This window comes from Archocentrus centrarchus, chromosome 20, assembly GCF_007364275.1.
Source record: "Archocentrus centrarchus isolate MPI-CPG fArcCen1 chromosome 20, fArcCen1, whole genome shotgun sequence".
Taxonomy (NCBI): Eukaryota; Metazoa; Chordata; class Actinopteri; order Cichliformes; family Cichlidae; genus Archocentrus; species Archocentrus centrarchus.
The window spans coordinates 30,222,362-30,239,944 of NC_044365.1; the positions used below are offsets into that span (position 1 = coordinate 30,222,362).

General features: G+C 40.4%; 1 protein-coding gene across 2 annotated transcripts; it reads left to right on the forward strand.

The window, feature by feature from the left end:
* Nucleotides 1-2,510: 2,510 nt before the first annotated feature.
* Nucleotides 2,511-12,072, forward strand: ropn1l (rhophilin associated tail protein 1-like). Of its 2 annotated transcripts, none has more exons than XM_030756065.1 (6): nucleotides 2,511-2,642; nucleotides 4,154-4,320; nucleotides 5,056-5,179; nucleotides 5,944-6,105; nucleotides 6,704-6,879; nucleotides 10,134-12,072. In XM_030756065.1, the coding sequence occupies exons 2-6, from the start codon at nucleotides 4,190-4,192 to the stop codon at nucleotides 10,201-10,203; spliced, it is 663 nt and encodes a 220-aa protein (XP_030611925.1). In that variant the 5' UTR covers nucleotides 2,511-2,642; nucleotides 4,154-4,189; the 3' UTR covers nucleotides 10,204-12,072. The 2 variants fall into 2 exon arrangements, with proteins under 2 accessions (XP_030611925.1, XP_030611924.1); XM_030756064.1 differs by lacking the exon at nucleotides 10,134-12,072 and adding an exon at nucleotides 7,313-7,450.
* Nucleotides 12,073-17,583: the final 5,511 nt, after the last annotated feature.

A 17,583-nucleotide genomic window follows, 5' to 3' on the forward strand; every position in this document is an offset into this window, starting at 1 on the left:
ATGATAAAAGTAGTAGTAATTACATTTTATTTATATAGTGCCAGATTACAACAGTCGCCTCAAGGTGCTTTATATTGTAAGGTAAAGACCCCACAGTAATTACAGAGAAAACCCAACAGTCAAAACGGCCCCCTATGAGCAGCACTTGGTGACAGTGGGAAGGAAAAACTCCTTTTAAAAGGACGAAACCTCCAGCAGAGCCAGGCTCAGGGAGGGGGGGTCATCTGCTGCGACCGTTTGGGGGTGAGGGGAGGGAGACAGGACAGAAGACAGAGATTAATAAAAACTAACTTTATTATAAAGCACTTTAAAAACGGCAACCAACATGAGAACAAACACAACAGCACAAGATAAAATACAATAGATAGAAAATTACAACACAAGATAAAAGCATCAATAAAATACAGTTAAACAGGAGTAAAACAAATACAATTGATTAAATGCAGAGTGGTGAATAAGCAGTGAAAAGAGGTGAGCGAAGAAGAAACACTCTGTGCATCATGGTAACCCCTTGGCATCCCAGGCCTGTTGCAATGTAGCTAAAGTTAGGGTTCAGGGTCACGTGACATGATGTTTGACCACCCTTTGCAGCTGTAGCGGCTACACTTTTTCTGGGAAGGGTTTCCACGGGTCTGTTTAGAGTGTGTTTGTGGGAATTTTTGACCATTCTTCCAGAAGCAGCACTGATGTTGGATGAGAAAGCCTGGCTTGCAGTCTCTATTGGGTTGAGGTCTTGCTTTGAGCACTGGTGCGCAGTCATGTTGGAACAGGAAGGGGCCATCCCCAAATTGTTCCCACAAAGTTGAGAGAATGAAATTGTCCAAAATGTCTTGGTATGCTGAAGCATTAAGAGTTCCTTTCACTGGAGCTAAGGGGCCCAACTCCTGAAAAACAACTCCACACCACAATCCTCCCCTCCAACAACCTTTACACTTTACACAAGCTCCTGAGAGACACAATCGAGACACAGGAGATACAGCTAGGCCACGCAACATAAATGACCAGCCTGTAAAGTAACTCCTGGGCTCAGAAGCCACTTTAAAGGTTGCTTATGTCTGTGTGGCATTTCTGTCTTAAAACCCTGATATATCCCAAATTCATATTTCCAAAATATCTGTAGATTTCCCAAAACATATCTACATCTGATTTTAGTTGGCTAAATGTCAATTACATACATTAAATCTGATTGGTAGCTTATACACTCACTGACCATTTTACTGGCCCCACTGAAACTAAAATGATAGATTTCAATGACTTTATCCACTGTAAAGTCATTGAAATATGTACATTTATGTGATATGATCAAGGAATGTGAATCTAATCTATTACAAATGTGAACTGTAAATAGGAACACCTAAAGCATTTTAATATGTCGGCTCTGCCATTAATTGTTTCTGGAAGCCTCTACATTTCCAGTTTTTGTAGGATTGCTTTAGAAATACGCAGGTGTTACCAGTTCTGGTAAATTCACATTTTTAATATATCTGGATAAACCCATTGAAATGTATCATGTCATTTCGAATTTGCTTTTCTAACATCCAGCTAGTAGAGGCAGATGGCTGCCCTCCCTGAGCCTGGTTCTGCTGGTAAAAACTAGTTTGTCCTCTTCACTGTCACTCATTGGGATTCGTTGGGTTCATAATGACATCCTAAGATTTTTTTTACCTAAATCATAAAAGGCCCTGAGGTCATTTCTTCCTAATAAAGTGGTGAGTGGGTGGACATATGCTCTTATTTTGGGATTACCACAACATTCCTTGGCTGCTGATAATAGCATCATGTTGTTTTGTGCCCAAATGTGTATCACATTGTTTGTGCCAAGACATTGCTAGAAACTTTGTGGAGTATCATTTTATCAGAATACGAACCATGTTTTGATTTTTTTTTTAGTAAAATCGGAAGCGCTGCTTCTGCTGACATGACAGTACAAAGGTTTGTAGATTGTAGGACTACAACATAAGAATGTAACTGGGTACATTTACTCAGATTTAACGCACCGTAATGTACCTCATGTTTCTGCTTTTACTTTACTATATTTTGAATACAATTATTGCACTTTCCACTTTATACTTTCAATTTGAAAGCTTTAGTTATTTATTATTCTGCAGATTAATTATGATAGATGAAGCTACTAAGCAATATATACAAGTAATTAAAATAATCAACAACTCCAAATTTAATGAGATATACACATCAATAAATCTACTGTGATGATCCCATAATACAACCCGTGCACCCCCCACCCCCAAACAACAACTACAACAAACCAAACAAACTGGAAAATGATCTTGTAATTCGAAATTATAAATAATTACGTTACTTGTTCAAATACGAACTCACCCCTTCACCACACGGCTAAGCATGTTACGAGTTACCTTATGTTTGCTCCACAAAGGCAGTCTCAGCACACCTGTGCTGTGGCGTAGCGTGTCTCACCTTTTTCATCTGCATGGGTGCCGCTTTATTCACCACAGTACAGTCTGTAGTCCAGTCTTATCGGCAGAAGGGGGCGGTCGCGCATTCCTCATGGGATTCTAGTCTTCCCGGGGAGAAGAAGAAGAAGAACGCTGTTGCTATGCGACGATAAATAATCACTATTTCAACGGTTTCTGTTCTGCTTTTGCTCGTATTCATCATCCCAGGTAACGTTACAGTTTTAAAAGGCATGTAATAATTTAGTGAAGGTTATTTTATATTGCTGAGCAAATGAGAGGGTAAAATGTGGTAGAAAATGTTACTGTGATTGCTTTGAGACATGATTAGTTAGTCACCCGGTTTTCCCACGCTACTGAGCTCAGAAAATTAAGCTACTCAAATCTGATATGGTGTCATGAAGTTGTTTTATATCGAGAGCTGTGGTTAAAAGTTTACATCCACTCATCGTGGGCATGGACTGTGGTTTTTTCCATGCTTGGAATGAATGTACAGCGCACACCTTAATGTGACTTAAAAAAACAACGAAAACAAGAATTGGGTGCACAAGTTTGAATGTATTTCGGATTTTCTCTAATCCACACAGGGTCAAAAGTATACATACTAGGGCTGCGACTAATGACTATTTTGATAGTCGATTAGTCATCGACCATTGAAACGATTAGTCGACTAATCAGATTATGAATCACATAATTATGAAATGAGGTTATGTTTTTGGTCATTCTGTCTGTAAACGTGATAGCTCGAAAAGCTTTGAATACATTCTGCTAAAACTTTGTAGGTGTGTAGAGTGGGGTCATATCAATCCAATTAAATTTGGCTGACACCCATCAAGATGTTCAAGGTCAACTTTATGATTTATTGGTTGAAAATTAACAAAAGCATCATAACTTAGAAACTATGATTCTTACAAGTGTGGTGTGTATTGTCAACATATAGAAAGTACCATATAAAGATTTAAAATATCATGCCACATTTGACCTCTGACCTCTCCTTCAAGGTCAATAGAGTGATCTGAGGGTCAAAGTGATAATAATGCTATATAGGGCTATTTAAATGTCACATTACTTTTGACCGCTGACCTAACTTTTACATTTCACATCTGCCCTTCCTTCAAGTTCTCCCCAAAAAGTATTGTTAAGAAAGAGAGAATGAGCTGCTTAGTTTGTAAGACGTGTACTGTAATATAATATATAACAAGCTCAAGTAATTCATGTTCAGTTACTTACAAATCAGAGTCTGGCCATTCTCCTCTGACCTCTGGCATCATCAAAGCAGAGAACTGCCGCTCACTGGATATTTTCTCCTTTTTGGTCCATTCTCTGTAAACCCTAGAGATGGTTGTGTGGGAAGATCCCAGTAGATCAGCAGTTTCTGAAATATTCAGCCTTATCATTTTTCGTCTTGATCGCACCTACGTGCCTAAATGCATTGAGTTACCAATCTATGCACATGGTTGATTAGATATTTGTGTTAACAAGCAGTTGAACTGGTGATAAAGTGTGTTTTTGCAGCTCTTAAGCTCACGTCTTTGAAACACACTGTGTTCATGATCTTACATTTATATTCCTGTCAAACTCCCATGGGTGGCTTAGAAAAGTTTGGGACACCAGAAAATAATTTTTATATAAATTTTTATCATCAGTGTGGATAGTTTTTAGTTGGGAGCTGTCATGTGTTTAATTTTCTCATGGATCTGTTTTCTACTATTTCTTTTCAGCTAACTGGACATCATTGTGTTGTTGATATTAGAGCCATGCCTCTTCCTGACACAGTGTACAGTGCCCACCAAATCAGCATCCCTCCCGGGCTGCTAGAAATCCTTAAAAACTTCACAAAGGCAGCCATCCGAACCCAGCCGGAGGATTTGTTGCAGTGGTCTGCAGCGTAAGTGTTAATGTCTGCCAGTGACGGTTTGGGTTAAGGGTAGGGATATGTGTAATTGAGTTTTATTCCATTTTAATTCTCCCAAACAGGACCATAAACTGTCTCCAGGCTACATTACTGTAGGAAAAGCAGGTCCCTTTCACCTGTGCATGTCTTATCTTTGCATTGACTAGCTGTAATTAGATCCCAGGGGCTTCCATGTTAGTGCAGTGGTTAAACCATCTCACTGTCTCCAGTGAAGAAAAAAACATGCTAAAAGCACTAGATGAAATTGAAATATTCATGTTATTTTGTTTCTATGACTGACCAGTGTAGCTTGGTTTTGTTTATAGCAAAAGGCAATAAAGTGAGTCATACAGTGAAGCACAAAAACAAATCAAGTGTCTCCCGGGTGACGAGATGTTTGTGTTATTAAAGTAATACCTGGCTCAGTTTACTTTCAGAGATGCTGAAAGTCTTGCTGCCTGTAAAGTCCTTATTTCTTGTAATAATTACGTGAGATATGCCGCCATATGGCTGCGAAACTTCTCACAAACAAAAGCAAAAAAAAGACACGATGATTTACTGAGCTGACGGTGCCCACAAATCAGACTAATATGTCACTCACTGTCTTGCTTAACATGCTCAGTTTTTATCACTTTATTTGAATGGCATGCTCAGGAAGCTTGGGGGGCAAATGAATTTCAAAAAGGGTGCTGCTAAGCCCAGTGTTTATATATGTGTGTCCTCTCCCAGATACTTCAGTGCACTGTCTAATGAAGGGCGTCTGCCTGTCAAGGACAGGCTGGAGATGAATGTCGCCGCCCAGAAGAAAGACCATGGGCTGACTCCAGGCCTTCTGAAGATCCTCCACAAACTGGTATTTTCTCAACATCATGATCACAACCTGTAGAAGTGGTCGCACAATTCAAATTTGAGTCCTAGTGTTGCTCATGGATTACCTGTCACTGCAATACTGTTTTGCTTTTATGAGTATAACTATAACTTCCATTGAGTTTAATATCCAACTTTGATTACTCTTCTATTCTTTTATGTGTGTTTTTATGTGCGCGTGTCTCCATATTGCAGCGATGTTTCCCGCGTGGGTCATTAAAGTTTCATATTGTTTTAAATCCATTTTATCTCACCTGGGCTATTTACTGGCATCTTGGTGTGGTGGATTCATTAAAAGGACTGAATAATTATTATTTCCAACACGTAAGCCAACACTTGAGCAACAGTGTTAAAACCTTGTGAGAATGCGGCTCTCTTGCTGTCTCGAGTTATTCAGTTTTGTAACATTTTTATCTGAAACAAATCAAGAAAAATTGAATGCGCAACAAATGCAGAAGTGTATCATTGTTTGGGGTAATAATATTAGCGTTAATATCCCGAACACGTGTGCCATGGAGTTGGATTAAACCCCACTTCTTGCAGTGTGTGTCAGTCTTTGCTGTTGTTAATGTCATGGCTCTCCACATATAAAAGTCTAGAGTAAAGGAAAGAGAGTGTAAGTAAACGCAGCTACAAAACCTGCCTTTTCTTTGAGGAAATAAGATTCATTTCAGGTTTTATCTAGTAAAGTGAATAACTAGATTTCTCCCTAAAGTCTCCTAACCCCCACCTTTTCTTATCTAATCATAGCTGTCCCCCAAGAAAACATGCAGCAAGGAGGAGCTACAGAGAAACTGGACGGATCTGTGTCTACCCATGGCTCAGCTGGAGACCCTGCTGTTACTGGGCAGCTTTGGCTCAGATATCGACTGGATGGAGTTTTTTGCCCTGGGCTGCAGCGTTCTTGGAGGGGTGAGGTGTTACGTAAGGGTGGATATAAATGCAAATACGACTTTATAGACTACTTCCTTTGAGCCTTTAAACCTGGTGTGAGGCCAAGCACAGCTGGAGATCCTCCAGCAGCACACTCTAGTCTCCAGGTGTTAAGGCTAGATCCAGAAATTTGTAATGCAGTCTCCATCATCGGGGTCCCCTGGCTCCAAAAAAGAGTGACTGGATAAATCCTTTACCAACTTTTTGAGTCTCTGCTGCTCTGTTAAGCCAACGATTTTGTGCTTCAGAGATGCAGATAGAGCAGCAGTGACAGATCAAAGAGAATTTATTTAAGCATGGAGAACTTTACAGAAGATAAGTTGGTGTCTGCGAAAGCAAACGCATCTAAGCATTAACAGCATTATGTGCTCGGTGTTAGTAATTTGGATAGAAAACTGCTGCTGTTTTCAAGGCTGTTGAACACTTTAACCACATGAGGGCAGTCTTATTCTACATAGGTTTAGCTGTCTGAGTTACCGCCTGTGCATGGAAGTGTGTTTGCAGTGTGCCTTGCTTAAATGGGATGTGACAGTAGACTAATTCGCTGTTTCTGTGAAAAAAATAAAAAAATTCACAGAACCTTATGAGCTCTCTTAAGCATGCCTGTGAGATCCTGACAGAAGATGAGGAGGGAGGCGCCGCAAGGATCCCCTTCGACACCTTTGTCAGACTCTACACGTACCTGGCTCACCTGGACGGGGACGTGCCACAGGACCAGATTGATAGCTTCCTCGGGAGTCTGAGACCACAAGTGTATGCGTCGTTTTTGAATGTGTGTGTGTGTGTGTGCTTTCTCCTTGATGTATAGCTGTCAGTCACACCACAAGCAGAATGGATGTAGTGGTTGAAAATTGAGCTATTTTGTATGCATCACCCATTTTTTTTTTTCAAACAGCATAATTACTTTCCTAATTTGAATTATTTCTTCAGCCCCAGCCAAACTTTTATTTTACTCTTTTGTAATTCAGTCATGACTCTGGATGTGCTAAGCACTACTTTCGCTCTGTTGGCCCAACATTTCTGCCAGTCAGTGTCAGTTGGCTCAGAAGCACAGACAGTTTAAGCGCTAAGCCAGGTCCCACTAGCCTCAGATAATGTTGTGAGATTGCGATGTTCAGTGTTGTGAAAATCCCCGTGCTGCTGAGTGGAGCTGTTGCACTGATACACTGGTTTCTCTGCCCAACAGCGACGAGGAGGGCACGATTGAGGTTTCCAACTTCTGCCCCAGCAGGAAGGGAGGGAAGCTGAGGCGGTGGATTAATAAATGGATTAATAAATGGACTTGCTAATGCTCCATCAAGCACAGCTGTTGTTTCTGAAAGAAATTTGTCCCATTAATTGTTGGCATCAGCCACTGTGGCCAATTATTCATCAGTGTCCGGCTGAATCAAGCTGCTATTATGAGTCAGGTTGGATTCTTTTAATGAGCAGCAAGGGAGGCACAAAGCTGCCATACACAAACTGTCAGGTAGAGTGTGTGTATGCTTTTTATTTCCCATTCCCATACGACTCGGTTAGCCAGAGTTAATTTATCATGCACGCCACCTATCAGCTTGCAGGCTCGCCACATTTGGCCTCCGCGCTTGTGTCTGCATTATGCCCAGCAGACCAAAAAGAGGCGAGTTAAGGAGATAGGCACTGAACACACAAGAGTGTCATTTTCAGCTTTTGTTAGAGACTTATTCACTCCTCCGTGCAAGCACGGTAAACACACACATGCACACACAGACATGTTTTTACACCGATGAGAAAGCACACAAAATGACAAGCAGGGCCACAGAACTACACACACGGTTAAAGTATTGTGCGCAGCCTTGCCGAATTCCACTACAGAATTACATATTTAAACATTAAAAGACACAGGTTTATGTGTAAGCGTGAAAGGTCCAGATACACAATTGCGACTCTTACTAACATATTTTCTCTCATACATAAACACACACACAAAACTGGAAGTATTTCATCAGGCAGGACAAGAAACGGGATCAGAGGGACATATTTTGGAGACACATGTGGAATTTGGTTGCAGGGGTGGAGGATACAGCACAGACAGATACTGTAGCTTACCCCTTCCAGGACTGCAGCTGGGGTCAAGTCAAAGAAGACAGATAGAGCCTCCGATAACTCGATAACTGCAGGCTCTTTTTGTGCGACGCCCACATTAGAACTGTGTAAATGAGTGTGCCGAAAATAACTCAGCATTAAGTCTAATCTATTCCAAATGCTTTTGTATTTTGGAAACATTCTGATTTGCATTGATAGATTTTTGTCTGGGTGAAGTCTGAAACAGAGATAACTCAGCTATCAAAGATTGAGCTCATAATTTAGCTTCATTAAATACCACGTCATTCAGAGACCAGGAGGATGTGGATGTGGACGGCCCAACTGGGAGGGCCCAGTTGGTTAAATAGAAACAGGATCTTAAGATAAACATTATATTGCATTCATTTACTAAAGCATAATGGGATTTGTTTTTTGTTTTTTTCTGTATATCAGTTGCATGGAAACAGCAGAAAAATTGCATATATTCTTGTGAAATTACATTACACAAACCAGTCCTGACTGCACTGATCATTTTTATGTGCATTATAACCCCCGTCTAAGGCCCCATTCTGAAACCAGAAAAACCCTGTGGGGCTATGTGTATAGTTTCTTTTTCCCAAGAAAAGTACAGGCTTGTGAGTTGGTACTTTCCAGTGACCTAGGAATTACCCTTAATGCTGCTCTTACTGTTTACAATAAAACACTAGGCTGGAGACTACAAAATGTATTCATTTGCAAGCAAGCACTGCTGCTAGCATAAGTATCGGGGACTTCTGTTTGGAAACTTGTTTGATTTTGCTGATCTTGTAAATTTTTTTTTTTTTTGCTGTTGTTATTGTTGTTGGCTGGATGTAGGTGCGGGAAAGCGTTCTTTTTTTACTCTGGCTACAGTAAAACAGAAAAGCACCAAAAAATATGTCTTTCCTCTGTGCACATCTTGCTTCAAGAGCTAAATCCCAGCCTGCCGATAGCAAATTACGAAGAGCAACACCGTGTTGACTTAAATCAAACTAAAGATGGCAACTGTGTGTGTGTTTGGAGACGTGACATGTTCTTGTCAGTCACACCTGTCTTGGCTGACAGTTGTAGTAAAGTAAATATACAATCCATCGAGGACGCTGTGGATTACTGTCCTCCTCCTCCTGATCATCATTTTATTTATTTAAAATCATGGAAAACATGTTGAGGGATAGCCATAGAGGTGCTGAGTAAGATGTGGAAGTAAATTTGTATAGCAGCAAAAGTAGAACACATTGACCCATAATAATAATAATACCCATAATAATAATTGACCCTCTTCACAAAGCATTTGTTGATTTCTCTCCAATAAAAACGTCTGTTTAGATGCATCTCGTAGTACAATAGTCAGGTTTACAGTTACAGTGCTGTATGCCCCCCTTTGTTTTAGGATGTTAGAACATGGAAAAAAACATGATGTAATTGCAAAGATGTCAGTGGTTTAGGAATCTTAGCTTTAGGGTGGACCTTGTTGCACAGCCTTTACTGCTTCTCCGACTTTTGCTCATAACATCACATCTCCAGGGACATGACAAATGTTGCGGGGCAGTGCAAAAAAAAAAAAACCCCTCATAAAAACCACAAAGGCTTCATTCTGCTGTGCCTCTGTTCAGCTGTTGGGTAAGAGATTTCAGGGTAAGAGTAAGGGAAAACATATTTCTAGCTGTTTTCTGAAGTTGCAGAGCATGGATATTTAATCATTCTGTGAGCTGTATTGTTGTACTGAGTAGAGCCAGACTGAGAGCATTGTTGGTTTGAAAGATTTATATTTATGGGTGGGTTTTACCAAGTAGTTAGTTTCAGTTTACTTGGAAAAGAAGATTTAAATAAGGAATGGCATTAAAAAGAAAGTAATCTGTGATAATGGGGACATTTGCATGAATTGAGAGATGAAATGAAATGAAATGTCGTGGACGTCTAACGTGTTTAATGCATGTATGTTCCAGGGAGCAACAACACGGGATGATAAAACCACTGGACTTTATCTACTGGGACAATGTGGATTCAGCTCCGTGAGAAATGATAAGCACTGAAGCTGCAGGTTTAATTGTGGCGGTGGAGTCAAATCCTGAAAGTTCGGTTTGCACACAGCTGCGCCTAAAATAAGGAAATCATCTGGAAATACCCTCTACATTGTAAATGCTAAAAACAGAAAAGAACTATGATACACTGTCAATGATATCAGCCTTACTTTGGGTTACACACTCACCACCATCTTTAAGCTAGGATTGACAGGCACCTGCCAATCAAGCAAACACCCCCAAAGCATTTTCTCTTTGAGCCTCATTATCTTCTTAATGGAACAGTGATCTTAAAATCCCCACTGTGACACATATCAGCAGGTGTGAATTTAATTACTGAGACCTGAACTTGTTGAAAAAAAATTATATGCAGTAATTACTTTTTGCATTTTAAGAGAGGACCTTGGACCATTTAAAACAACTTTAAAAGTCCCTTGTACAGTGGCGTTACCTACATCACTGTGCACAACAGTCATTAGCTGCTCTGCAAGAAGGCCGGGAGTTTCACGGTCACCTGAAGTACACCCTTTTTCAAATCTAAGGTTTCAGAACATAATACCACCTCAGATGAACAACGTACGACATATCACAGCGTTGCTATTTATTTAACAAAAATGAAGTCAAAACGTAGAAGCAGTGTGTGGAAAAACTAAAAGCAGCCTATTATTAGCTTGTAGTATCAAATTAACAGCAATAATTTGAAGTAATGGTTTTCTGTGTGGCCTTATCAGTCTCTCACATCACTGAAGAAAGTTTGGGTTTGTCTTCTTTACAGCATTGCTTTAGTTCATTGTGGTTTGCAAGCATTCGTTTCTGCACAGCTCTCTTAAGGTCCTGGCACAGCATTTCAGTCAGGTTGAGGTCTGGACTTTGGGTCTTTGCAACACCTTGATTCTTCTCTTTTTCAGCCATTCTGTTGTAGATGTGCTGCTGTGCTTGGGATCATTGACCTTTGGCACGACCCAGTCTCAGCCAAGCTTTCGCTGTTGGACAGACGGCCTCACATTGGACTCTAGAATACTTTGGTATACAGAGGAGTTCATGGGCAACTCAGTGACTGAAAGGTGCTCAGGTCCTGTGGCCGCAAAACAAGCCCAAATCATCACCCCTGCACCGCTGTGCTTTACAGTTGGTATGAGGTATTTGTGCTGATATCTTTGGTTTTTGAAACTAAAAGTCTGAGATGTAGCTTTGTTGTTGTTGGGTTTTTGTTTGGTTTTTTTTAACGTTGGGTGAATTTGCTGGGACGTCCACTCCTGAAAAGGTTAGCGGCCATCTTTATGCTTTCCATTTGTGAATAATCTTTCTCACTGCAGACTGATGGACTTCATATCATTTGGCGATGGCCTTACAGCCCTTCACCGATTGATGGGCAGCTTCTCTAAGCTCTTTGCTGATGTCTTTCCTCCTTGGCGTTGTGTTAATACACACCTGAAGGTTCCAGACCAGCAAACTGCTAAAATGCTTTTTTAGAGGTGCTCACACTTCCCAGTGATCAGTTAATCAAGTGCATTTGATTAGCAGCACCTGGCTGCTGCTTATGATCTGCACAGAGATTGCTGTGGATGGATGTACTTAGTTATTTTGCACACTGTTTTTGCATTTGAAGACATGGTGTATTATGTCATGTGTTGTTCTTCAGCTCAGGTTGTAATTACCTAATTTTAAGACCTGTTAAGGACCAGATTTTTTTTTTAATGTCATGACCTGAAAGAGGGTGCACTTTCTTTATTTGTGCTGCTCTAAGCGGTCACATTTACCTGTTTTGTGAAACACAAACACATTGCTTGCTTGTGTAGATTGTTTAAGCCTGTGTAATATTTTTGCATCTATTTACTAGACTGATTTTGTCTTTGGTCTGATGTCATACTACCAATAAATAACATTGATTGGTCCGGTCTGCATTTGAGTTTGCTTTTTTTTAAACACATGAACACACACTACTTAATTAAAGGCCACTAGTGATTGATTAAAATTAGTTAATTACCACTTGTAGACTATTGAATTTTTTCCCCTAATTAACAGGCTAAAAAAGCTTTCTCTAGCCCAGGACTTAAATGCTGCCCTCAGCTTCTAAGTAGGAGCGCTGGTAGTGATGTCTATCCTGGCCTCATTAACTGATTAAGCAATAATATCAGGAGTTCCTAATCAATCTGTTAATAATCACCACATTAAGGCCACTGCGATGAAGTGTGTGTGTGTGTGTGTGTTATAAAAGCCATAAACACTTGAGTTTAGTCACATTTTTAGGTCATCAAACACACATGCACAGACCTACTGAGTAGATCATTGTGGGGGACTCGTGCTATGTAGGTGTTTTGTGTGTGTGTGTGTGTGTGTGTGTGGGGGGGGGGGGGGGGGGGGGGGGGGGGGGGGGGGGGCAGGCATACAGGAGCTTGTCTAAATGTACCAGCAGCAGTAAGGTCATGCTGTGTTCATGCAGAAAAAATGCAGTATGAGAGCTTCCATGAAAGAAAGTTGAGTTTAGACAAACATAATTTTTTATATGAAGAATATTCCATAATAATGTCTTCATTAGAAGGACTATTACACTGCTTACAGACTAAGGCACATTTTAAGCAATCACCTTGAGGACATTTTGGTCCGGTACAATGTTCTGCAGAAGTTCCACACAAGTTTGACTAACTTGTGCTTGGAAGTTTCTTAATATACAGTTAAGTCCATAAGGTTTTGGACAATGACTCATTTTGTAGTTTTCAGTAGAACACGCACATCCAAAATTAAAGGGTGCAGATGCACCAATGTATGTATATATTTTTATACATTCTATTTTTTGTATATTTTACACATTGTTTATTTCTGTATATCTCTTGATTATATTGATCATACTAGATTATAATATTTTTATAATATTTTTATTTTAGAGAGTTTGATTTTCTGTTACATGGCACTGAACAGGAGTGGCCCTCCAATCTCATTGTACATCCTGTATAATGACAATAAAGGCATTCTATTCTAAAAACGAAGAATCAATGGAAAACAGAATTCTGCACACCGGAGCGCTCCTGGACATTTTTAATCTGAACAGACCTTATGAGCTCTCCTAAGTATGAGCTCTCTTTTTAAGGTTTTTAAGATTAAAATTTTCCAGGAGCACTCCGGTGTGCAGAATTCTCTGTTTTTCACTTTGTAATTTTGCCTGTGTGTACACCACCACACTGGAGTTTACATCAAGCAGTCAGTATGTGATTGAAGTGCAGACTTTCAGCTTTTATTCGAAGGGTTTGAATTCGAGCAATTTTAATACATAGCACCCTGTTTTCAGAAGTAATTGGACAGACATAATTTTACATATAAGGATTGTTTTTTAATACTTGGATGAAAATCTCTAGCTGGAGGTTACGAAAGAAACAAAAGAATTCTGAATCCATCCACATCCGTTGTCTTCTGTGCTTTTCTGGGTCTTTTGGTGCTGCTGAGCTGGCCAGCACATTCCTACTTTTTGAGAGTGTACCAGATTTTTGATTTGGCCACTAAAATTTTGCTGTCTCTCCAATAGGTTCATTTGGGTTTTACAGCCTAATAATGATTAATGGTGTCCTTCAGTTGCATCGACATCTTTTGGGACCTCATACTGAGAATTCCAGCGAAAGGCTACTGAATACAATTTCAACACTTGGAGTCAACTCCAGCTCTTTTATTTGCTTGTCATGGAATAATGAGGGAACAGGACTCACAAGGACATGAAACTGCTTGTCAGTTAATTGTTCAATTACTTATGAACCTCTGAAAATGGGCACTCTGTATAAAAATGACTGTAATTAAACCCTATGAATTCAGGCTTAGAGCCTGCAATTTCTGCCTGAATTCAAACATCTTGATTGTTTGTTTTTAAAAATGGCCAAGGTGGTGTACACAGACAAAACTACAGAAATTGCCATTGTCCAAAAACTTATGACACAAATGTATGCAATGGATCAGGGACCCAGTAAGAACCTCACGCTCACGAGAAATGCACACATACACAGAAGGCCTCCAGTCAGCTGATCTGCTTGATAGAATCTTTTTTTTCTGTGCTACCGATGTGCTATAAACAGTGCCAATAAATCTCACCTGACTATAAGCAGTGATGAGGTGTTGACCTGATTCATACTTAATTCTGTGCTGTATTTAATTAAAGTTGCTTAAATTACATTTGGGCCTTGCTGGTGGTTCAGCTACATTCATTCACTTTTTGTTTCATTAACTTCTGAAATTACAAACAAGTTTGGGTCAGAGTAAGACAGCAAATATCTGTTTTACCATTGCGTCTGAAACTGCTTTTGACAAGCCCTGCCCCTCTTTCTGTCATCATCCTGATTTCTGGGTGGTCTCTTGTCCTCCAAGCTCAGGTCCTCTACCAGAGGATGCTGTTCTGCACAGAGATCTCAGATGTTGTTCCTCGGATCTGCTGGAGCCACTCTCCCAGTTTGGGGGTCACTGCCCCGAGTGTTCTGATTACCACAGGGTCCACTGTTACCTTCACCTTCCACATCCTCTCTAGCTCTTCTCTCAGCCCTTGGTATTTATCTCCTTGGTAAATCCCACACTTGATGGTAACTTGTGCAATTGGCTTGAAGTTTTCCTCTAGTGTTGTTCTCCACATCCCCATTGAGTTCCTGATAAAGACTCTTAAGGTCCTGTTGATCTCGTACAGTTCTAGGGATTCCAGGGTCCATGTATGACACGTGTTTTGTTCCTCTAATGTTACTGCCAATTCCTTTCTAGGCCCCCGCTCATGTACTGAGCCATGTGCCTGCTCATCTTAGCTGCTATGATGCCTGACAGGAGTTTCCATGTTGTACTGAGGCAGGTTATTGACCAGTAGTCCGATGGGACTGGACCCAGACCAGTTCTTCATACGTGAGACTCTTTCCTCGATGTCTGCCACTGTGATGGTCACTGGAGCCTGTTCAGGGAGGTCGCTGTGGTCTGCTCTTAGGGCCACTAGCCACTGAGCATTGGTGTTGTGTGTTGCTGTGATGCTTTATCATACTGAATTTTTTGGATATGTAAGGCATACAGAAAGTGGATGTCTGCCACTGTAAAGTGTCAACATAAATTTCCCTACAGCTGTGTTGCTGGCCCAGGCCTTTGTGCTAAAATGAACCCTTGAAAGGGATCAAGCCTTCTTATTCTAAATCATCCCGCTGGCCTTGTTAATGTAACCTTCCATTTTGCCAGGACTGAATGAGGCCCACCAGCCTCACATACGAAAAAGTGTCACTGCAAGCATTAGCGGGTTATTTGAATTTGTAATCCAGCTGTCTAAACATCATGTACATCATTATGGAAAACAAACACAGGAAATAATAAATGCAGGAAACACAACCTGCAGTGTTTTGCGTCAGAACGTATAATATTGTGCCATCTATGAATCCCTGCACTTTAATGGGCTCTAGTTATTAAGTTTAATCCCCTGAAGTGTAGTGCCAAGCAGTGTTAGCCAATTTCCTTTTTACTGGAAGAAAATTGTTGCTTTCACTGGAGCTTTATTCTAGTAAACACTGCACTGAATAGCACTACTACAGCTGAGGGATGGCTCAAAATGTAAGACTGGAACAGAATCAACTTGAAGTATTAACACTCAATTGCCTGTTGGTTAGGTCTACTTAGCTAAATGTATTGTGGTTGGGCACCGCAGCCCTGCGATAAATCCTCCTTTGTGACTGTTTTAAATGTTCAGTTGTGGTTATTTTAGAGAGGTGTGGACTCCACTTTATGGTTATTTTGTGGTTTCCCTGAATTGTTTTGCATGACAGTGAGAGGCAGTGAGAGGTAATTTTGTTCCCCATTTTATAAGAATGAGGATAGATTAGTTATACGGAAATATTGTAGGAGAAACCAGTGGAAAGAAAAGTAAAAGACCCTGTTCCAACTGGCTGTTTTTTTCCCCATCTTTTATGATAATACTGGCATGCAAAATACTGTGATTGATAATGTTTTTACCACATGACCTGTCTTTTGCTTTATTCTGTGCTCAGTTCAATTTAAAATGATATATTGGGATGAAGGGCTGTTGCCTCACAGCAAGAAGCCACCTTGGCCGGGACCTTTCTGTGTGCGGAGTTTGCACAGTCCTCCCCCTGTGTTTGCTTACTCCAGTTTCCACCCACAGTTCAAAGACATGCACTTAGTGGGGTTAGGTTAATTGGTGAGTCTTAATTGGCTACAGGTGTGAATGTTAGTGTGAATGGTAGTCTGTCTCTCTTGTTAGCCCTGTGACAGGCTGGCGACCCGTCTGGGGTGTACGCTGCCTCTCACTATATGATAACTGGGCTAGCCCCCCCCCACTGGTAGATGACACACTCTGTATTTAAAGGTACAGTCAGTTTTTTTAAGGTTATTTAATAGAAGGCAAATGAATATTGTACTCATAAATATACAAAGATTAGTGCATACTTATGTCTTCCAACAAACCGATGCAGTCTCATAAACTTGGAATTAATCAATTAAAACCACATAGGAGCGGGCACCAGTTTGTGGAAGCTGCCATGTTGCCCCATCATCTTGAATACAGTTGCTGAGATGGACATCGCACTTTATGTATGTGGCTAGAAACTGGACACATACATAAAAGCAAAAATGAATGAATGAATTAACACAGCATCTGGATAACATGTCAAGTCTCATCTCCTGAATTGAAGTCAGGGCTCTAACACATGCAAATGTGCATTAACACGCTTACTTATTCCCGATATTGTCACAATTACTTATTGTCAGCAGATTAAACATGTGACCCTCCCGTCTCCAGACAACAAGACTATGTGAGGCCTTATCTTTCTGCGCCTGAGTTTTCTTTCTTTCTTTTGCTCGCTATAGAAAGTGTTTGTAATTGCAATGTTGCAATGTCACTTTTAGGCCTCTTCCTCTAAGTTTCCACACTGGTGAGCTAGCTTGGTTTGAAATCTATAAAGATTAGTTAATGAATCTATCAGCTGAAGCCATGAAGAAAGGGAAAAAAAGAGGCTGCAGCTTTAAACTAATTCAAAGATGGAGGTGAGGCATTCTAGTCTACCATCTACTGCTCTGGTGTCTTTGAGTCCTCTGTTGCCTTAGCAGAAAGTTAAATTTTACAGATATATATTTCTGGAAGGTCTCTGGAAGTGCTAATAGTGACTGATACCCACACCGCAGCAGAGTGATACACCAGAGATGGATGAGCCACAGGAGAGCAAAGCTCTCAGCTGGGCGTAGATGAAGGTATAATAATAATGGGGACACACTGGGACTGTTATGCACTTAATTCTTTTCCAAAGCAGATGATGTCAGCAAATTGATGTTATTGTTACTGAGGAAAAAAAAGAGGATACTGCATGAGAAATCTGTCTGTGGCCTATCGTTAACTGAATATTGCGGTATTTGAAAAAACTCA